The 18,421-nt window shown below is 23.9% G+C and overlaps 7 protein-coding genes across 8 annotated transcripts; 4 read left to right on the top strand and 3 right to left on the bottom strand.

The window, feature by feature from the left end:
• The first annotated feature begins 222 nt into the window (after positions 1-222).
• Positions 223-2,258, top strand: LOC112597838 (sorbitol dehydrogenase-like). The gene is made up of 7 exons (XM_025344064.1): positions 223-396; positions 480-513; positions 574-738; positions 800-959; positions 1,230-1,596; positions 1,747-1,871; positions 1,947-2,258. The coding sequence occupies exons 1-7, from the start codon at positions 322-324 to the stop codon at positions 2,098-2,100; spliced, it is 1,080 nt and encodes a 359-aa protein (XP_025199849.1). The 5' UTR covers positions 223-321; the 3' UTR covers positions 2,101-2,258.
• A 1,120-nt stretch (positions 2,259-3,378) lies between these two features.
• On the bottom strand, positions 3,379-7,162 carry LOC112597695 (protein prenyltransferase alpha subunit repeat-containing protein 1). The gene is made up of 4 exons (XM_025343862.1): positions 6,897-7,162; positions 6,655-6,812; positions 6,340-6,549; positions 3,379-4,020 (listed from the first exon to the last, which is right to left on the bottom strand). Exons 1-4 carry the CDS (start codon positions 6,974-6,976, stop codon positions 3,404-3,406), a joined length of 1,065 nt encoding a protein of 354 aa, XP_025199647.1. The 5' UTR covers positions 6,977-7,162; the 3' UTR covers positions 3,379-3,403.
• A 159-nt stretch (positions 7,163-7,321) lies between these two features.
• LOC112597696 (tubulin-specific chaperone A) lies at positions 7,322-8,899 on the top strand. Of its 2 annotated transcripts, none has more exons than XM_025343864.1 (3): positions 7,322-7,424; positions 7,708-7,848; positions 8,640-8,899. In XM_025343864.1, the coding sequence occupies exons 2-3, from the start codon at positions 7,719-7,721 to the stop codon at positions 8,837-8,839; spliced, it is 330 nt and encodes a 109-aa protein (XP_025199649.1). In that variant the 5' UTR covers positions 7,322-7,424; positions 7,708-7,718; the 3' UTR covers positions 8,840-8,899. The 2 variants fall into 2 exon arrangements, with proteins under 2 accessions (XP_025199649.1, XP_025199648.1); XM_025343863.1 differs by having other exon boundaries at positions 7,326-7,420.
• Positions 8,882-10,788, top strand: LOC112597697. Its single transcript, XM_025343866.1, has 6 exons — positions 8,882-9,360; positions 9,423-9,566; positions 9,634-9,858; positions 9,918-10,086; positions 10,162-10,375; positions 10,440-10,788. The coding sequence occupies exons 1-6, from the start codon at positions 8,932-8,934 to the stop codon at positions 10,570-10,572; spliced, it is 1,314 nt and encodes a 437-aa protein (XP_025199651.1). The 5' UTR covers positions 8,882-8,931; the 3' UTR covers positions 10,573-10,788.
• Positions 10,789-11,666: 878 nt separating this feature from the next.
• Positions 11,667-13,651, bottom strand: LOC112597765 (ARL14 effector protein-like). Its single transcript, XM_025343960.1, has 3 exons — positions 13,268-13,651; positions 13,062-13,196; positions 11,667-11,991 (listed from the first exon to the last, which is right to left on the bottom strand). Exons 1-3 carry the CDS (start codon positions 13,273-13,275, stop codon positions 11,931-11,933), a joined length of 204 nt encoding a protein of 67 aa, XP_025199745.1. The 5' UTR covers positions 13,276-13,651; the 3' UTR covers positions 11,667-11,930.
• Positions 13,652-13,754: 103 nt separating this feature from the next.
• On the bottom strand, positions 13,755-14,535 carry LOC112597764 (putative bolA-like protein K11H12.1). The gene is made up of 2 exons (XM_025343959.1): positions 14,172-14,535; positions 13,755-14,106 (listed from the first exon to the last, which is right to left on the bottom strand). The coding sequence occupies exons 1-2, from the start codon at positions 14,352-14,354 to the stop codon at positions 13,963-13,965; spliced, it is 327 nt and encodes a 108-aa protein (XP_025199744.1). The 5' UTR covers positions 14,355-14,535; the 3' UTR covers positions 13,755-13,962.
• Positions 14,536-14,997: 462 nt separating this feature from the next.
• Positions 14,998-17,478, top strand: LOC112597688 (zinc finger CCHC domain-containing protein 7-like). The gene is made up of 4 exons (XM_025343850.1): positions 14,998-15,989; positions 16,056-16,267; positions 16,825-16,962; positions 17,102-17,478. Exons 1-4 carry the CDS (start codon positions 15,272-15,274, stop codon positions 17,447-17,449), a joined length of 1,416 nt encoding a protein of 471 aa, XP_025199635.1. The 5' UTR covers positions 14,998-15,271; the 3' UTR covers positions 17,450-17,478.
• The last annotated feature ends 943 nt before the right edge of the window (positions 17,479-18,421 follow it).

Genomic DNA, 18,421 nt, shown 5'->3' with positions numbered 1-18,421 from the left:
TAAAAAATAATTAATTTTTTGTAATAAATTGTAACAATGGTAGTTGTACAATGAAAATTAATAAAGTTTAAATTATTTAATTTATCTGAACTAACCTGAACGATAACCTACAAAGTACAAAGTACAGATAATCACTATCTTAGAAGTACATGTTTCTAAACAAATTCTTAATTGTTTTAACCTTGATTAATCATGTTTACATAGGTATATCCCACAGTGCTACTACATTTCTTTAACAAAACTTGAATTAATTAGTCGTTATTGATAGGTTTTTAATTTATTCAAAAAATATCATTCATTTTAATATATTTTTTAGTTAACATGGCCAATTCAAGTATAAACAACGAAAAGGATAATTTGACATCAGTACTCTATGGTGTTAAAGATTTACGACTTGTTAGTGTATAATAAATTACTAATTCTATTATTTACAATTTTTTACTTAATTAATCGATTTTGTCTTTTTTTTCTTCTGTTAGGAACAACGGCCAATACCAAAACCTGGACATAATGGTAACAATATAAACTAAAAAAAATTGCTGTAAAATATTTAGTTATAAATTAATTTTGCAGAAGTATTATTGAAGATTCAACGTGTAGGAATATGTGGTTCAGATGTTCACTATTTAGTTCATGGAGCTATAGGTCACTATATTGTTAAAGAGCCAATGGTTATTGGTCATGAAGCCAGTGGAATTGTAGAAAAGCTTGGAGAAGGTGTTAAAAATCTTAAAGTTGGTTAGTACAAATTAAATTAATAGCAAAAATTTCAAAAAATGTATGTAAATCTTCATTATAGGCGATAGAGTTGCAATTGAACCAGGTGTACCATGTCGTATGTGCCAGTTTTGTAAGATTGGTTCATACAATTTATGTCCTGAAATGAAATTTTGTGCTACTCCACCTATAGATGGAAATTTGACTCGTTACTATGTACATGCTGCTGATTTTTGTTATAAGTAAGATTTTTTTTTTTAAATAATAAATATTATTTTATTAAATATCTATTTTTAATTTATACTTTATCATAGTGTATAAATTTAATAACTAATTATCAGACATTTGACAATCTATCAATTACAGTCATACATAATCTTAATTTGGTTAGTTGTACACTTGTACTTATAATTAATTCCTAATGGTTATATTGTATACTAGGTTATTTAAATATCGATCAAAATTAACCAATTATTTTTATTCTTATAAATTTTAAACCTTTGTTTTTTTAGATTACCTGATCATGTATCTTTAGAAGAAGGTGCTCTATTAGAACCACTTTCTGTTGGAGTCCATGCTTGCAAAAGAGGAGGTGTTAAAGTTGGTTCTACAGTATTAATTTTAGGAGCTGGACCAATTGGTTTGGTTACATTGATCACTGCAAAAGCTATGGGAGCTACAAAAATTTATATAACAGATTTAATAGAATTTCGACTTAATGTAGCCAAAGAAATGGGTGCTTACAAAACGATCAGAATAAATAGAGGAGATTCAGACGAACAAGCAATAGAAAATGTAAGAAATGAAATTGACAATGAGCTTCCAGATGTTACTATCGATTGTAGTGGTTTTCAACAAACTATTAAAATGGGAATAGAGGTAAGCATTAAAATATAATATTTATTTGTCATAAGCTGAGTATGTAATTAATAAAATCTCTACAAACATTAACATTATGCATTTAGCTGCATATATTTAAATAATATATTAATATGTTACATATTTGATAAATAAATTATTATATTTTAGTTAACAAAATCTGGAGGAGTATTAACAATTGTTGGTATGGGAGCATCAAGCAATGTTCAGTTGCCATTATTCAATGCATTATCTCGAGAAGTAGACATTAGAGGAGTTTTTCGCTATGCTAATGAGTAAATTATCAATAGACAAATTAATTAAATAATTAAATTTTATATTATTTATTAATGGCTATAATTTTGCTTTAGTTATCAAGATGCATTGGCTTTAATTGCCACAGGAAAAATAAACATGAAACCATTAATCACTCATAATTTTAAAATTGAAGAATCGTTGGAAGCTTTTAAAACAGCTGAAACTGGTGTTGGTAATGCAATTAAAGTTATGATACATTGTAATTAGGATATTTATGATATACTAGTAACTGGAATATTAAACCTTCATTGCTCTGTAGTTAAAATACATTTAGAAAAATACTTATACATTTTTAAATGTTTAATTTGATTGAAGTTGAGTTTACTGTTTATTCTATGATGCAATTATATTCTACTTCATTAATTCACAAAATGTTTTTACTATTAATGGATTTGTTTTCTATTAAATTTTTAAATGTCTAAAATGAAATCTAAACCAAACAACTTGAAAATATTTAACATATTGCAGTACAAAATATTGAACAATATTATTTGATAAGTGAGTATTTTATAAACATAATCAATTAATAATAATAATGTTAATAATAATTAATAAGAATCTTCAATCAACTGAATTTAGATATATTTGGTTTTTAATGCATATTGGTCAGTTAGGTGATTGTCAAAGGTTAAATGGTTCACAATTGGACATCAAGGTGAAAATAAGTTTATTTTAAACTTATTATTGCATCACTAGATTGATAGATATGTAGAAAATAGAATAAACATATAAAAACACCTATGTTGCATGCAAAATGTTCACTAATATAATTTACTTTAAAACTAAAAATAAATAATAGTGGCAAGGTATGGTGCAGTGGACGCGCCAGTGTTTGTTGCTAATTCCTCAATGGGTGACCACTTGGGAATTTTAGCAACACACATACTATTTCTTACTTAACCATAATAGTTGAGATAAAAATAGTATCTAGCTAAAATATTTTCTAATATAAAAAAAAAAAAAATAAATAATATTTAATTTCAGCTCCATACATTTTAATTTTAATAGAATTCTTCCTACACAGTGTTTAATTTCTATGTTAAAACTTAAGAATTAACATTTAATAAGCATAACTATCTTAAAATTTATTTTAGTGATTAATTTATATTGTAATAATTAATTTTAGGATAAATAAACTACATAAATTAATAAACCATCAAGAGCTTTTAAAATAATTACAATTGATGGAAATCTTATTAAATTTATAATGTTTTCAAAAATACATTTCAGTTTTACCACTTAATTTATTTTCAACACAATGTAAAATACATTTTTAATATAAATACAATTTCTAATCTGTACAAAACTGTCTCATTGGCACCAGAAATAAAATCAAGAAAAAAAATTATTACTACATCTAAAAATAAATATTACTAACTACAATATTAACTTAAAAATTAAAATCTCACTCATTATTTGTCACATTTTCTTCATTTTTGATTTTTAAATTTTAACAAGTATCCAATTATATCATTTAATCAATACAATAAATTTATAATAGTTATTAAAGTTAAATTATTTTTATAGGAATGCTTAACACTGTTTGAAGCCACAAAATATGTTTTTTAACATACAACTCATTACTTTTTAATAATTTAGTAGAAATTCTTTTTTCATTATTCATTAATGCTTCTTTAATACAATCAATTTTATAAATATTAACTAATAAATAACATAAAAACCTTCGGTGATTCCATAGAGATTCATGATTTTGATACATCACAATCAGATCTTCATTGAAATATAATTCATCTAAAGCAACACCAATAGCATCATCAAAATATTCTTCTGATGGCCTCATAAGTTTATGTCTTTCATCAGAATTAAAAAACCGCATAAGTAATTTAGATGTACAACATTCTAAGTGCTGTAAGCACCTTTTATCAGCAACTAAACATTTAAGTAATCGTTGTCTGTATTGCATACAACTATGGTCGGATACATGTTCACTGCACCAAATTTTAGTTTTTTCCCATTCATGGGAAATCAAAGAAAAGTTGTCTTGTTCAAGTGATTTTTGGATAAACCAAAAACAATGATTCCATGCATTGTAATTACTTGGATAGCCAGCAGCAGCTGTTAATCCTATGGTTAACTCATTGCGTATAATATGGTTAGAGCTAAAATCTATAAACAAATATGTAAAAAATAAATAAATAAATATTTTGCCTAAGATATAATACTATTTGTACAGTTATGTTTATTTTGATTTAATTACACATCTAATTTTAAGATGTACATATTGTTGACAATGTGAAAAACTAGGTTAGATTAGAATTCAGTGTTTCTCAACTAGTGTGCCGCAACTGTGGTACATACATATAGTATTATTAGGTATTAAAAATAGAAATTTCTCAGTACTTAATTTTGGATATCAATCAAAGAATAATTTTCAAAAATATCAGAATAAGCTTTAGTAATTTTGTTGCAACTCTCGACTTCATATTTTTGCAAGTTAGGGTTTTCCACGCTAATAAATATTACAATCAAGAAAAAAGAAAAAATCCAAGGACTAGAAGAAAAAATGAGAGAAACAGTGTCGTCGTATCAGTCAAATTACAAAAAAAAAAAAAAGCCAAATATCACATTAAGTTTTTAATTATATAACATATTAATAATAAAAGATAACAATTAAAATTAAAATGTCTTTTTTTTGTTTCTTATTATTTTATTACTATAGTGTTCCATCAAATATAGGATGATTATATGATAGTTATAAGAAATGCACCATGAGTATAAAAAGATTGAGAACCACTAGATTAGATAGTCAAAATACCTTATTATCAAATAGACAACATATTATGAATTATGATTTATGAATAATAAAAAAATACAAAAGGCTAAATGCATAATAACCCACCACATATAACAAAGTATTTGTGTATTATATTTATAAATAATGTCTAATACAAATTAAACAATGTAATAAATAGAGTTGGTAGGGATAAAAATGTACTGCATGTTTAACATATTTTTCAGTATATGATTGATTATTATACAAGTTATAAATGTGTTTTATTTTTATGTACAATAATTCATTTTAAAAAGTTTTTAGGGTAATTTTTAAATATTTTCCTTTTGTATACAGTTATTAAGAATTAATTTTAAATTTTGAAAAAAAATGTAAAATGTATTAGTTTTAAAACAAGTTTTTTTATATGTTTATTATCTGTCATCCCCAGGGTTGTAAATTTAATATACTATTATTATTTTTTATTTTTTTGATTAATAAATCCATGAAAGATGTACTTTTGAATTTTAAAATAGGAAACTATGTACCAATAATACAACATATTCACAATTATTATAATAGTTTAATTAAAACCAACTACCAATTAATAATATAAATAAATTGAGTAATAATTTTTTTTTTAAGTAAAGCTCTCATCAAGAAAAAATTGAAATTGTTGGTATAACTTATGGAATTTAGTTCTTAGTACCTAAGTATTATATTATCTATTATCTATACTATATTTATTAAAATTGTAAGGGGTTTTCTACGACAGTGCTAACCAAGATAACTACTGAACAGATTTGGCTGAAATTTTTTACCGTTATACCTGATAGTCTAATGAAGGTTTTAGTACCACTTTTGTTAATAAAAAAATTGTAATGTAGTTCTTAACCCTTTCTTAAGGAATATTATAAAAAAATAAACATTTAAACTATTCTTATTTTAGAATTTCTAGCCTTTAGGTGTAGATTTACAGATATATGTTTAATGTTCAAATTTTTAAACGGCTTTACATCTTATCCTCGATTACTGTAATCAGTACATTTTAACTTCCCTAAATATCTATTGAGTCATTATCCTATATTTTCAAATTCAGCCAACTGTACTTTTTATGGTTATAATTACCTCATTGATAATATCTTAAATGTTTTGATTTTTTTAACACAAGAATTGTATCCCTCGAATGAATGTTTTTCAAACTCATAATTTTATACTTAATCAGTATTTATGATGTAATAGTATTATTTTATTTTAATTGTAATTTATATTAATTAGCTCATTAATTACCAATATGATTTTTATGATTATTAATTATTGTACGTTATGTTTTGTATTTGTATTATGTTAATGTTATATTTTTATTATATTTAAAAAATTGTATTATGTACTGTGATCAAGATCTGTATAATTTTTTACACTAGTAAATAAATATTTAAATTTGATAATGGACTATTTTTTAATTTTTGATTAACATTTATTATTTGATAAATGATTTCATCTTATTTATTGTAATTTAATATTGTATTGTAAGAGCTTAACTATTTTGTATTTTGATGCAAATATTTCAATAAGTTACTAAAATTTTATTAAAATAAAATTTAATATTATTACTTTTATTAGTAATATTTTAATAGAGTTGAATATCAACTGAGATTTTAAAGAAATGTATACTATTTATTTCTAATAAATAATAGTTATCTAAATTGTTTTACCTTTTAAAATGTTAAAAAATATCCATCTTCTGTAAGTGAATATTTCAGCACATTTAGGTTTAAATGTTAAAACAACAGCTGAAAATCGTAATTCATCATCTGGTTTCAGGTATCCATCAAGAATTAACTCTCGTCTCATATTCCAAAATGTCAAGACTTCTGGATTTAATAAGAGAGCAGATGTAAGCAATGGTATTGTTTCATTGTATACTAAATAAAATATAATACATATATTTATAAATCGCATACAAATTTAAAATTATCAACATTAAACAATAAGTTTATTTGTTAATTTTTTATTAACAAAAGTGCTACCTTGTCTTTTTAATCGTTTTCTTACAGAAATAAGTTTTTGGTAGACATATTCATATACATGACGTACACACCACGACTCTAGACCTAAACAATGGTCTACATATATCACTGGAGATTTATTTTGACTTTCTGGTTGGATGACTAGATCAAATTCTTTCCTAAAATATTATTTTTATTAGTGAAACTATAATGATTTTTCAAAACACCTCAATAACACAAAAACTGAATTGGTTTATACTCACAGTTTTGAATCACTATTGACTATACTTTGAATTTCATTAATGATGCGCTTAGCAGCTGGGAAATTATCATCTACATCCATAATTTTAAATATGTTTAGTTATGAGCACAAAAATAAATTTAAAGATAGTTTGTGAATAATAAACGTTAAATATGTAAATTAATGTAAAGGGTAATGATTAATAATACTATAACAATTAGGAAATAACGTAGACTCAAAAGATATTTAGACTTTGAGACGTCAATTTAATATTAATTATTACAATATGCACGTCTATTTTTTGTACGCCTTTTTGATATCATCAATTTAATAAATCATTTTTGACATTTTATTTGTTAACAGTTACTAGTTAGCCACGACAATTATGATAATATTAAGTGAAAAATTGGAGTTATAAAATAATTTTAACTTTAGTACTTGATAATAATCATGGTTAACACGGTCAACAATACTTTATTACTGTGACTATTGTATCGTTATCCCTGTAACAGCAGCAGGCTATAATAGCCGTTTGGCGTTTTCGTAGTAGGTAGCACGGGATTTAATTTATAATTTCATGTAGTTTTTAGGTTATATTTATGAAAGAAATTCATAAATCCATGATTTCTGTAATGGATTAACAATTATTGTAATTTTGTGGTCAATTTGTGATAATTGATTTCTATTTGGAGTTTTAGATGTCACAATTATTATTTTCTTATACAGTAGACGCTTAATTGTATAATATTTTTATCAAGTTTTAACAATTCGTAACATTGTGCTCTTCTAAGGTACCTAATTACTCTCGCGTATATTTTATTTAATCTTTACAGAAAGTATAGTAATGGCTGATCCTCGTATCAAGACTTTAAAGATCAAAACTGGAGTAGTGAAAAGATTAACAAAAGAGAAACTTATGTATATACAAGAAACAGAACAACAACAGGAAAAAGTTCAGAAATTGAAAGAGGCTGGTAAGTTCAATGTATGTATTATTGACTTACTAACCTAGTGTAGCTCATTATTTTTTAAAATCTAAAATCAAGTTTGAAATTGCAGTAAAGAATAACATTGAATTATTCTCCATAGTGTTATTATTCGTTCAGTATAACATTCTTAATCCTAATACTATTTCTGACTTAATTAGATAAGTTATTAATTTAAAATTTTGAATGAACGAATTTATTGATGAAGTGAAAATTGCACTATAAGTTGTCTATTGGAACGTAAGTGAAGACGAATTTGATTTTTCTGACGAATATAACATATTTAACAAACCAAGTTCCCACCAAAAAAATAATTTTTTGGTAAATAAATCATTAGACATTGATAGTTAATCTATTTCATATGAGAATGAAAAGGAGCATATAGTTATTCCCCAGGGTACTTCATCAAGCTTTTATGATAAATAATAACAATACTCAAAAGTGCTCTAATCAAAATTATATATAAAAAAAAAACAATTTATTAATTTAAGTATAAAATATTCATACATTACTAATCTATTATATTTATAAATTTTAAGTCCATTCAAGCGTGATATTGCTTTGGTGCTATAACTTAAAATTTTTTTATTTTAAATAAATTTAGTGACCTGAAATTAGTTAAAAAAATTCAATTGCAAAAAAAAAATTGAGATTAATACAGTTTTATATCACTGCTTAATTATTTTAAAATTTATATTCAAAATAGTTTTGAAAATAAGTTAATATTTGTTGTTTTTTTTAGTTACAAAATTTATATTATATTTAAAAAATATTTACAGGAATTGATGAAAGTACATTTAAAAAACAAGAAGAAGTACTAAGAGAGTCACAGATGATGATACCGGACACTCAAAGAAGATTAAAAGCTGCATTTGAAGATTTGAAAAGTGTTGTAGCTGATTGTGAAGAGCTTAAAGATGAACCAGATTATTTAAATGCGCAAAAGTTTTTAGCTGAGGCTGAAAAAGAAATTAATTAATTTCTATAATTCTTTTTTCATTCATTTAAAACACTAACATTTTTTTTCTTAACTAAAACTACTATTCAAACTTTTTTTTCTAATATCCTGAAATGTCTGAACAAAATATTCATAATAACAGATATTCTGAGGCAAATACTAATAACTTTTGGTTAACATGTCCTCCACCTCCTATTATGCCACCTCAACCCATTCAACCAGCGTATATTTTTGATTATAATTTACCTTGTATTCACCCACCTCTATTGCCATTTAATACACCAGCACAAAACTATAATATACCTTATGGTGTTAATGTTAGTAATCAATACTATCAAGAACAATATGTACCATCCAATCAAAATATAAGCAATTCATTTTCATCTCTTCCGGATGATATTGATGAAGAATATATTCTTCAACATTTATGTCCTATACCAAAAGCTTTAAAAGACGAAACTACTATTTGGATTGAAAAGTGGTTAGCCTTCAAAAAAAAAGATATAACAGTAAAGAATGTAAAATCAACAAATGTAGTTGAAGTAAATTCCTAAAATATTTATTATATTTGTTAGATATTTACTAATTTTTTTTCTTCTTTTAGATTAATCAAATCAGCAATATTGTAAAAGAATGTAAACAATTACTTGAAAATATGGATAATAACAAAACCACTATGGAACAGAATATATCAACTATGACAAAAACTGAATGGGATAAAACTTTTTCCGATTTAATCTTAGATAAAGTGAATACTATATAAATAACAGTAATTAATGAAACTAAAATAAATTACCATGTTCTTTCTTTTTCAGAAACAAATCGATTCTATTATAACAACATTACATTTTGATACTGATTCATTGTCTGAGTTAAAATTTCGATTAGAAAAGAGAAAGAAAAAAAGGGACAGATTAAAGAGACTTAAATCTAACCTAAGACTAATTAAATCCCAAAAAAAAGATGAAACCCTAGAAATAAGTAGAAAGATCGATGCTTGGCAAAATACTTTAAAAGAAAATATTCTAAAAGAAAAAAGAGTAATATTTTTTAATTCCTTGTTTTTTAATAATTTAATATTAATTACAATTTATTTTAGGTTAACAAAACTAAAACTGAAGCCAACATTGTTCTAAAAGGGGTTAAAGGAAAAATCGAAGATGCAAAAAATCAGCTAGCATTGTTAGATAGTTTGGAAAAATTAAGAAAAATTAGACTTTATAACTGTGTTAATAAAAGAAAAAATCCACTTTTAGAAAATTCCTTAAGTATATTATAAAATTAATAATTAAATTAATATATATTATTTATATTTAATTATATGTAATATTTATTTGCTGTAGATAAATTAAAATTACTTTGGCAGCAAAAATTAGCAGATTATAATAAAGAAGAAAAAGAATTGAAAAATATGCTTATTGAAGCCGAAGCAAAAAAACATGAAAAACGAGGAATTGAAATTCAAGAAAAGTTAGCAAAATGGGATCGTGTTCTTTTTGGTCCAAGTTGTAGATCTCATGAAATGGTGGTTGATAATTATACATTCCTTGAAATACGGTATTATTAATTTGTTTTACTATTTAATATTAAATATTCAAATAATTTATTTTATTTAATATAGGAGAGGTTGGGATAAATATGTTGTTGATGAAAACGAAGTTTCAGCATCTAGCAGTATTCCTGTGGGTTGGGTTTTACCATTAGAACCTTGTAATAATGATTGGGCTAAATATTCCAATAATGTTAATGTATGATAATAATAATTTTAATAAATAATGCACTTATAAAAATTTAAAAATGTATATATTTGTAATTCTTTATTGCGTATGTTTTTTTTTTTACATTTTTTAATTTTAAATGATAGCCTCTAGGCTATTATGTGTATGGGGTTCAGCAAAGAATTTTAACCCTTAAATTCTGGTTTTTTTTTTTTTAATTTTAAATGTACTTTATGACTATATTATTGTAAAACTTTTACGTATTTTTTTATTATTAATAATTAATATATTATTTTATAAAATTTTGTTAGTGAATGAGAATTTAAATAAATAAAAAAATAAGATTATCTTATTTACAATCTGGTAATACCTAGGAGTCAGTACTCTGGAATAAGAAATAAAAAAATATTAAAAGAACATAATTTTTGTTAATATTTTAATATGCTCAAAGGTTTTCTTCATAGGTAACATTGTTATAGTCCATTATGTTCACCAATTGTTTTCTTGAAAAAAAAAAAATTATAGAGTAAAACATTTGAATTCTTTATTGAAAAATATATAATATACTTAGTAAACTAATACTGTGTAATTAAATTATTACATTTTTGACAAATTTTCATGTTTTCATGGATATTTAATAAAAGGTTTTGTAAGCTGTTTCACAAATAGCATTATATTCATAACGGTTTATAAAACATATTCATATTTTACATGTATTAAAATGAAATCTTTAACAAATAAATGAACAGAAGTATAAATAATTATAGGTATCCTACTAGCAATGAGAGAAAATAAATTCATTACTTGGATGTTAATCACTATATATAATTATGTAAATATGTTTAATGGTAATTAGCAAACTTTGAAATTTTCATACATTACATTTCAGATGTGGCGTAAAAAAAAAGTATAAAGTTTAAAATTGTTTATAATTTTAAATCATGTTTATTGATATTATTACCAAAATTATATTCCAGTTTTTTTAGACTTGATGTTATATTTTAAAATGCTAATTATGATATTTACAAAAAATCAAAACAATTTAAATTTAATACACATTAGTAAAACAAATTTCTAATCTAAAATACTTAAAATTATGCATTATAATATAGTTTTTGAATTTTATCCATTTAATATTTTATACAATTTAGCACATGTGATAGAATTTATGTTTTTATCATGACAAACTTAAGTTAGATTTATTCAATCCTACATTTAAAAACTGATAATTATCTATTTTTTTCTATCAATTGAATAAACTCAAACGAAAAACCTAATCTAAAAGAAAAGACTTAGTAAATAATAATAATAATAATAATAAAAAAATAATAACAATATTACACAATTATATCTTATTTAGTTATACCTTATACTTTACATAGTTAGTATACAAATTAGTTTTTATTATTTCTTCCTTGTCTTTCCCATACTTCATATTTCCATTCTCGATTGATGCTGAAAATATTATAATAAAATAAACATAATATAATAATTTATAATTTTGGATTGCATGAACTATCCCTGAACATTTAATGAATCAATGAGCAAATAAACGAGATTCAGTGACTTTGATTGTTCTATTAAATTGTATACAACCAAAATAAAACAATACTTCATGGAATTGAACATAGATGTGTTAATTATTATAATCAGTATCTAAATTAGCATAGGGCATTTATGTTGTGTTAAGTGTATGCAGTTCAATTAAAATTAAAATTATAGAATATAATTTTTACAATAGAAAATAAACATAAAAAAGTTAATTTTACATATTAGATATTATTAAAAATAATATCTTAAAGATAACACTATATTTGAAAAATTTCACATTTTATTCATGCTGATGTCTATTGTCTACAATCAAACAATTTAATCTATTTTAATGAATTTTAAATTATAATCATATTCATCATTGAGGATAATGATATTTATTGAGATTTTTCTACAAGTGTTTGTAAAAGGCAAAAAGCATTAATAATTTAGATTAGATATTATTATGATTAAATACTAAGAAATTATACATAATAATAAATTTAATCTCATTTGTTTAAATAGGTAGCTTTTTTTATTATTATATTTTTTAGCTAATCATTGCATCTATTTCATGAATTTGTATAGAAGTATGAAGAGTTCAAAAAGTATATAAATAAATAATTTGGCGACTTTCGTATATATTTTATAAATTATTTTCTTTAAATTAATAAATATGAATACAAATTGCAATATTACTTTTTAAGTGTATACAAATCAGGTTTATAATTAAATAGTTATGGTATAATGCTATGAATATATTATAATTTATTGTAATAAAGAAATTATAAAAGCTATCAATTATCTTTACTATTTTGTTAGTTTTTTATGGAAAAAGATAGTGACATTCATTACCACACAAATTGAAATAAAATTAATATGATTCATTATAAGTAGCTACTAATATAAGTGATACAAGATCTACATTAAAAGAACAAACTTAAAAATAAACAATTTCCTATTTTAAATTTTTATTGTTTTCATATTTAACTAACCGGCATTGGTGTCCACATTTATTCGATGTGCATGATTCACAGGGCCAAAAGCACCCTATACATGTTTCATCATTGCAATCACAAATTCCATCATTTGGATTTTCAATTTGTAATTCTTCCATAGCTTCTTTAGTTCTAAAATTTAAATAATGGCACACAATGAAAATTATAACAAATCAGACTTGGAAAAAATTAAAAATACTCACTTATCCATTAAGGCTACACACAAACTCCCATTTACATCCGAGTTAATTTTCGTTGTTTTATTTTGAAACAGATATAAATCTGTCTATTTTTTAAAGTCACTAAGACATTTAATTCATAAATTACTACTTTACTATTACGGCTAAAATATAAATTAATAATATTTTATTTTATTAAATATACGACGTGAAGATCTTTTATTGATGAGAATTACATGAGATACCTAGATGTTAGATCATGTAATTTATATTTTACAATGATTTTATTTGTTAGGTATATTCTCTATAAATATTATAATCCAAGAAATTTACGTTAGCACTTTAGCAGTAATCAATAATCATGACAGTATCTTGACTATTGGTGATAAGAAAATTTAAGTAATTCTCAATCTTAAAGATTATTAATTATAATAGAAACTCTTTTGCTCTCTATTTCTTGTGTATTTGTATATTATATAACTACTATGAATAAAATATTTGTAAATATATATCAATTTAATGATTTTCTATAATTATTTTTACATAAATATAAGCGAACATATTGATGTTTCAAGTATTATCAATCCAATTTACAAACGTCCATGAGTAATGTGTAATGTCATGTAAAATACGAGTATAAATTATTATAAAATATATAACTGATCCATGACACTTGGTAAAAGGTAAACCTCCTCTTCGAATTCTAGTACTGATAAAGTTTACTTTCCAAAACCACCTCGACAACTGGGACTACTTTTGACCGGTTCGTCTTTCCATTGGTTCGGAGATTTGGCCACTATAGACAAAGCGTGTACACCGGATTTGAGCTCATCCGTCAATTCTGTGTTTACCAAACGGTGTCTCTGTAAAATTTGGTGTTTCGGTCAGGGTCAATAGCAATACACTTAAATACCTCTTAACCTTATACCTTGATCAAGGGCATGCCTTCGAATTCATCGGATACAATGACGACTTTGAAATGAGTTTCTGAGTCTTTTGGTACATTGTGCATATGTGACTCGTTGATGAGTTGCAACACTTTTGGATTGAATCGTTTTTGTAATTTCATACGAATACAATTTTCTACGCCCTTGGATATCGTCGTCATCATAATATTATTAAACTCGACCCTAATGATTTGGAAATTATAAAAAAAAGAATAGCTTTTATCAAAAATTAAGTATTTTTAAGTAATAGTACTAAGGTTAAAGTACCAACTACTAATTACTAATTAGTAATTATTAGTTTCAACTCGTAATCGTAAATTCGTAAATCGTAATATTTATATTATAGTGACAAAAAGATAAACTTTAAAGTTTAAAGTATCACAATTTAGATAGTACTATCTTGGTAAATCTTGGTACAAGTAGTTAATTGTTACTGGTATAACTATGGTTATTTGATTAAATAATCTATGAATATTATCTTGGCAAAGGATTAGAATTTTAGGTGTATATTGACTATATTGTAACATCGGGAAAGTTAAGTCAAATATTATTGTCTTTGACAGTAAATATATTTCAATCATATTTCATAATTATCTAATCCAGGTATATTTTTCAACTATTTGGGATATTGTAGTAACAATTTATGAAAATCATAGTTGTACCAGTTAGGTTACAAGCAGAACAACATAACCTCAAATAATTGGAGCGTAATAGATATATTATTATTATTGTGAAAATTCTTTATCAGAAACAATGACAATGAAACCATAACATTAGACTATTAAGATTATAATTTATAAATCATAATGTGTAATGTGTAGTCTAGTATTCTAGTTGCGGTAAATAATTGTGATTGTTTAGTTTGTTATAAATATGTGTATTTTTTGTTTAACATTTACATAGAATTTTATACATTTTCATTCGATAAATATTCACAATTAACGTTTATAATTCGTTTTCAACCGTAAAATGGATGCAGATTTCATTCAGCTACACGAATCGACTAGTTTTTTTTTAACATTATAGTTTTGTTGTAGGGTAAGATTACTACTTATATTTTTGTGCTTGAAAACAATGGAAAATGGACTCAGATTTATTTGACAAACACAGTGATTGCTCTAGTGAATTATCAGAAACGCAATCAGAACTTGAAGCTCGTATCTATAGCATTATCCACCATAACGATTTTTCAGGGACATCAGAGTTACCATTCATTGATCCAAACTATGGTGTAGAGTTCAATTCCAATGGTGAAATAGTTGTGTTTCAAAAAGATCCAGCCGATATAGTTCTCAATTCCCCTATTAAATTATCAGAAGTATGCAACAATAATGTTATACCAACAATCGTTTTAGATGACGACGATTATATTGAAACTTCTAAAGATATCAATAGCATAGTTGATGACGAATTTATTGAAACAAGCTTAAAAAAAAAGAAAAAGAAGAAAAAGAAAAAGAAAAATGTAAATGATGAAAGTATTGAGGAGTATATTAACACTATTAAGAATACTGATGCATTAAAAGAATATAAAGAGAAAAGTGGGTTAAATAAAATGAATACTAAATCTAGTAATGCCGATAATGTTGCTCTAAACGTTGTATCTTTTAATAATGAACGAGCAGTGCCAATGACATCAAGGGAAATTTTGAAACAATATCGTATTGGAAAACCAACTGAAAATAGTCTGTGGTATAGATGCCCAAAGACATGGACTCCAGATATGATAAAATTCTATACTAAAATTCAAAAGTCTAAACGAAATTATGATTGTAGAGAAGAACTAAACAAAATTAAAGGTAAATTTAATATTTTTATTTAAACAAGTTATTAATTAGTAATATTCTGAATAATTTACATTTTAGAAAAATATGGTTCCAATCCGATTGACTGGTCTTTAAACCCCATGGATTTATATAAATCTAATTCAAATACACCTAAAATGCGATGTAATATTTGTAGACAGTTTGGTCATACTGGATATAATTGCAAGGATCAATATAAACCTCCAATTTGTATCATGTGTGGAGTAGAAGGACATCATTTTCATAGTTGTAATAAAAAAATATGTTTATCGGTAAGTTTTATTTAGTTCTAAAGAACATTTTATATGATAATATTAATTATAAGTAGTTAACAAAATTTTACTGAAAGATTAATTGATTTCATTTATATCTATAAAAATTATTCTTTATTTTTAAAAATTACTAAAACTGTAATACATCCTGTAAAAGCTTATTTATTACTACTTACAAGTAGGTATACTCTATTCATATAAAGCTTATCTCTATGGCAACCAGTTTTTGTCAATGATAGTCAGGGAATATTAATCTGTTATCCTAACATTACCATCTGTTAGCCTACTGAGTAGAGTGATATCACATCTCTGTGCACTAGTTTTCAGTCATGGTTCCTTCTTAACGTGAATGGAATATAGTTAATATAGTTTTAACTTATAACATGTTATCTCATGTATAAATATTGTAATTTTTACTATTCAGTGTTCATCATCTTATATCTTATGCTTACGTTTATTAGCATTTAGTATTTTAGTATTTGAGACTAATTATAATTATCTTTAAGTACCTACAATTTAAATATGTCTATTAATTAAATTATAATGTTATGTTTTAGTGTGGAACTTGGCAAAAAAATTTTACAAATAATTGTAGTGTCTGTTTATCAATGATTAAAGTCAAATGTAGTATATGCCACGATGTTGGTCATGAATCAAGTTATTGTACGGAAACCTGGCGTCGATTTCATAGTACTGTAAGTATTATCAGTTTTTGTAATAAAAAATAATTATTACTTATAGTATTTATACTATATTATAATCTTTAAGTATAAAATTTAAATTGTTTTAAACATTTTTTAAAGAATAAATTAATTGAAGTTAATTTTATTTTAGATTTCTACTGCACCAGAACCTGAAAGTAACGAATTTGCTCAATCTACTTCTAGATCGAATACTGAGTCAAGGCTATCTAGTACAAGAAAGTCTGAATCGTCATCAACATTATTAACTCCTATTGTTAAACGTAAAAATAGTCCAAAATCTGTTAATTCTGGTAAATCTAAAAAAACAAAACGATTACGATCCAAGATAAGACATTCAAAAACCAAAAAACAAAGTAATCTCACCATTTCTGATAATGAATCTATAAATATTGATGTTAATATACAAGATGTTACATTGAAACGCACTTTAACAAAAAAGAATTTTTTCAAGAAAAAAAAATTAAATGTTAACAATTAAATACAAAAATTTGAAAATTGATAATTCAAATGACTATTTACTTAAAAATAATTGATAAGATTTTTTAAGTGTTAACATATTATATTGATTTTTTTATTTAGTAATACCATTAAGTATCAGTTTAGTATATAATTATTATAATTATATTAAGTCTAATATAATTTAGTGTAAATTCTATAATTTCACACTGTGCTGTTAGTAACGTTTAATATCATGTAATATTTTTGGGTATAAATTTTGTGTAGTAAAGGTTTTTATGTATCAAAAGAAATTTTAATATTATTTTATTATTTTAATCTGTCTATGAATTAAAACCTTTTTTGCATTTTCATCATTGCCCACATCTAAATAATTTTAACTTATAAATCTTTGTTTATTTAATTATTTTTAAAGTCTTCTGCATCAACATTTAGTATTCAATTTTGAATAAAAAGATGGATGAAATATTATATTGATAATATTTAATTTTTAAAATACTTTATATCTTAATGGGGGTATAAAACAGGGTTTCAATGTTAAATCTTGTCCATCTATTTTAATTGTCATCCCAATCTTGTCTTTATGCAACTATTTAGAAGGTTTTTTTCTTTTGTTATCTGAATCATAGACACATTTTTAATTTTTAATAGTTACCTTTGTTGACAGTCCAAGAAAAACTGTTAAAATAAGCTGTAGTTTGTCATGATTATATTATGTAATGGGTTCAATTATAAATATATAAATGTAATGAAATTATTTTATTTTGTAATCCATAAAATCTTCTTTTTTTTTTCTATTATATTATAATATTAAAATGTATCATAGTTATAATATCTATTTTCACATTTTATAAAAATCAATTGTTTTTTTTTCAATGGGAGGGTTATATCATTTATATTATGTTGTGCAAAATTAATAAAAAAAAAAAATTAACATTAAGGAAAAAAAATTATTTACAAAATAAATGCAAACAAATTTAATGTAGTTAACAAA

Source organism: Melanaphis sacchari, unplaced genomic scaffold (assembly GCF_002803265.2).
Source record: "Melanaphis sacchari strain LSU unplaced genomic scaffold, SCAv2.0 Contig43_pilon_pilon, whole genome shotgun sequence".
Classification (NCBI taxonomy): domain Eukaryota; kingdom Metazoa; phylum Arthropoda; class Insecta; order Hemiptera; family Aphididae; genus Melanaphis; species Melanaphis sacchari.
This window is presented reverse-complemented; position numbering and strand designations above follow the sequence as displayed.

What these genes read in the sequence shown, in the direction of transcription:
- LOC112597696 (XM_025343864.1), top strand. Translation starts at nt 7,719, where the DNA reads ATGGCTGATCCTCGTATCAAGACTTTAAAGATCAAAACTGGAGTAGTG. An exon ending in TCAGAAATTGAAAGAGGCTG is followed by an intron (nt 7,849 to 8,639) that starts GTAAGTTCAATG and finishes AAATATTTACAG; the next exon opens with GAATTGATGAAAGTACATTT.
- LOC112597695 (XM_025343862.1), bottom strand. Translation starts at nt 6,976, where the DNA reads ATGGATGTAGATGATAATTTCCCAGCTGCTAAGCGCATCATTAATGAA. An exon ending in AAAACGATTAAAAAGACAAG is followed by an intron (nt 6,550 to 6,654) that starts GTAGCACTTTTG and finishes TATTTTATTTAG; the next exon opens with TATACAATGAAACAATACCA. An exon ending in ATTTTTTAACATTTTAAAAG is followed by an intron (nt 4,021 to 6,339) that starts GTAAAACAATTT and finishes ATTTGTTTATAG; the next exon opens with ATTTTAGCTCTAACCATATT.
- LOC112597697 (XM_025343866.1), top strand. Translation starts at nt 8,932, where the DNA reads ATGTCTGAACAAAATATTCATAATAACAGATATTCTGAGGCAAATACT. An exon ending in ATATTCTAAAAGAAAAAAGA is followed by an intron (nt 9,859 to 9,917) that starts GTAATATTTTTT and finishes AATTTATTTTAG; the next exon opens with GTTAACAAAACTAAAACTGA. An exon ending in ACTTTTAGAAAATTCCTTAA is followed by an intron (nt 10,087 to 10,161) that starts GTATATTATAAA and finishes TATTTGCTGTAG; the next exon opens with ATAAATTAAAATTACTTTGG.
- LOC112597688 (XM_025343850.1), top strand. Translation starts at nt 15,272, where the DNA reads ATGGACTCAGATTTATTTGACAAACACAGTGATTGCTCTAGTGAATTA. An exon ending in ATAAAAAAATATGTTTATCG is followed by an intron (nt 16,268 to 16,824) that starts GTAAGTTTTATT and finishes GTTATGTTTTAG; the next exon opens with TGTGGAACTTGGCAAAAAAA. An exon ending in GGCGTCGATTTCATAGTACT is followed by an intron (nt 16,963 to 17,101) that starts GTAAGTATTATC and finishes ATTTTATTTTAG; the next exon opens with ATTTCTACTGCACCAGAACC.
- LOC112597838 (XM_025344064.1), top strand. Translation starts at nt 322, where the DNA reads ATGGCCAATTCAAGTATAAACAACGAAAAGGATAATTTGACATCAGTA. An exon ending in GCTGCTGATTTTTGTTATAA is followed by an intron (nt 960 to 1,229) that starts GTAAGATTTTTT and finishes TTGTTTTTTTAG; the next exon opens with ATTACCTGATCATGTATCTT. An exon ending in GTTTTTCGCTATGCTAATGA is followed by an intron (nt 1,872 to 1,946) that starts GTAAATTATCAA and finishes ATTTTGCTTTAG; the next exon opens with TTATCAAGATGCATTGGCTT.
- LOC112597765 (XM_025343960.1), bottom strand. An exon ending in AAATGTGGACACCAATGCCG is followed by an intron (nt 11,992 to 13,061) that starts GTTAGTTAAATA and finishes TAATATTTTCAG; the next exon opens with CATCAATCGAGAATGGAAAT.
- LOC112597764 (XM_025343959.1), bottom strand. Translation starts at nt 14,354, where the DNA reads ATGATGACGACGATATCCAAGGGCGTAGAAAATTGTATTCGTATGAAA. An exon ending in AAGGCATGCCCTTGATCAAG is followed by an intron (nt 14,107 to 14,171) that starts GTATAAGGTTAA and finishes CAAATTTTACAG; the next exon opens with AGACACCGTTTGGTAAACAC.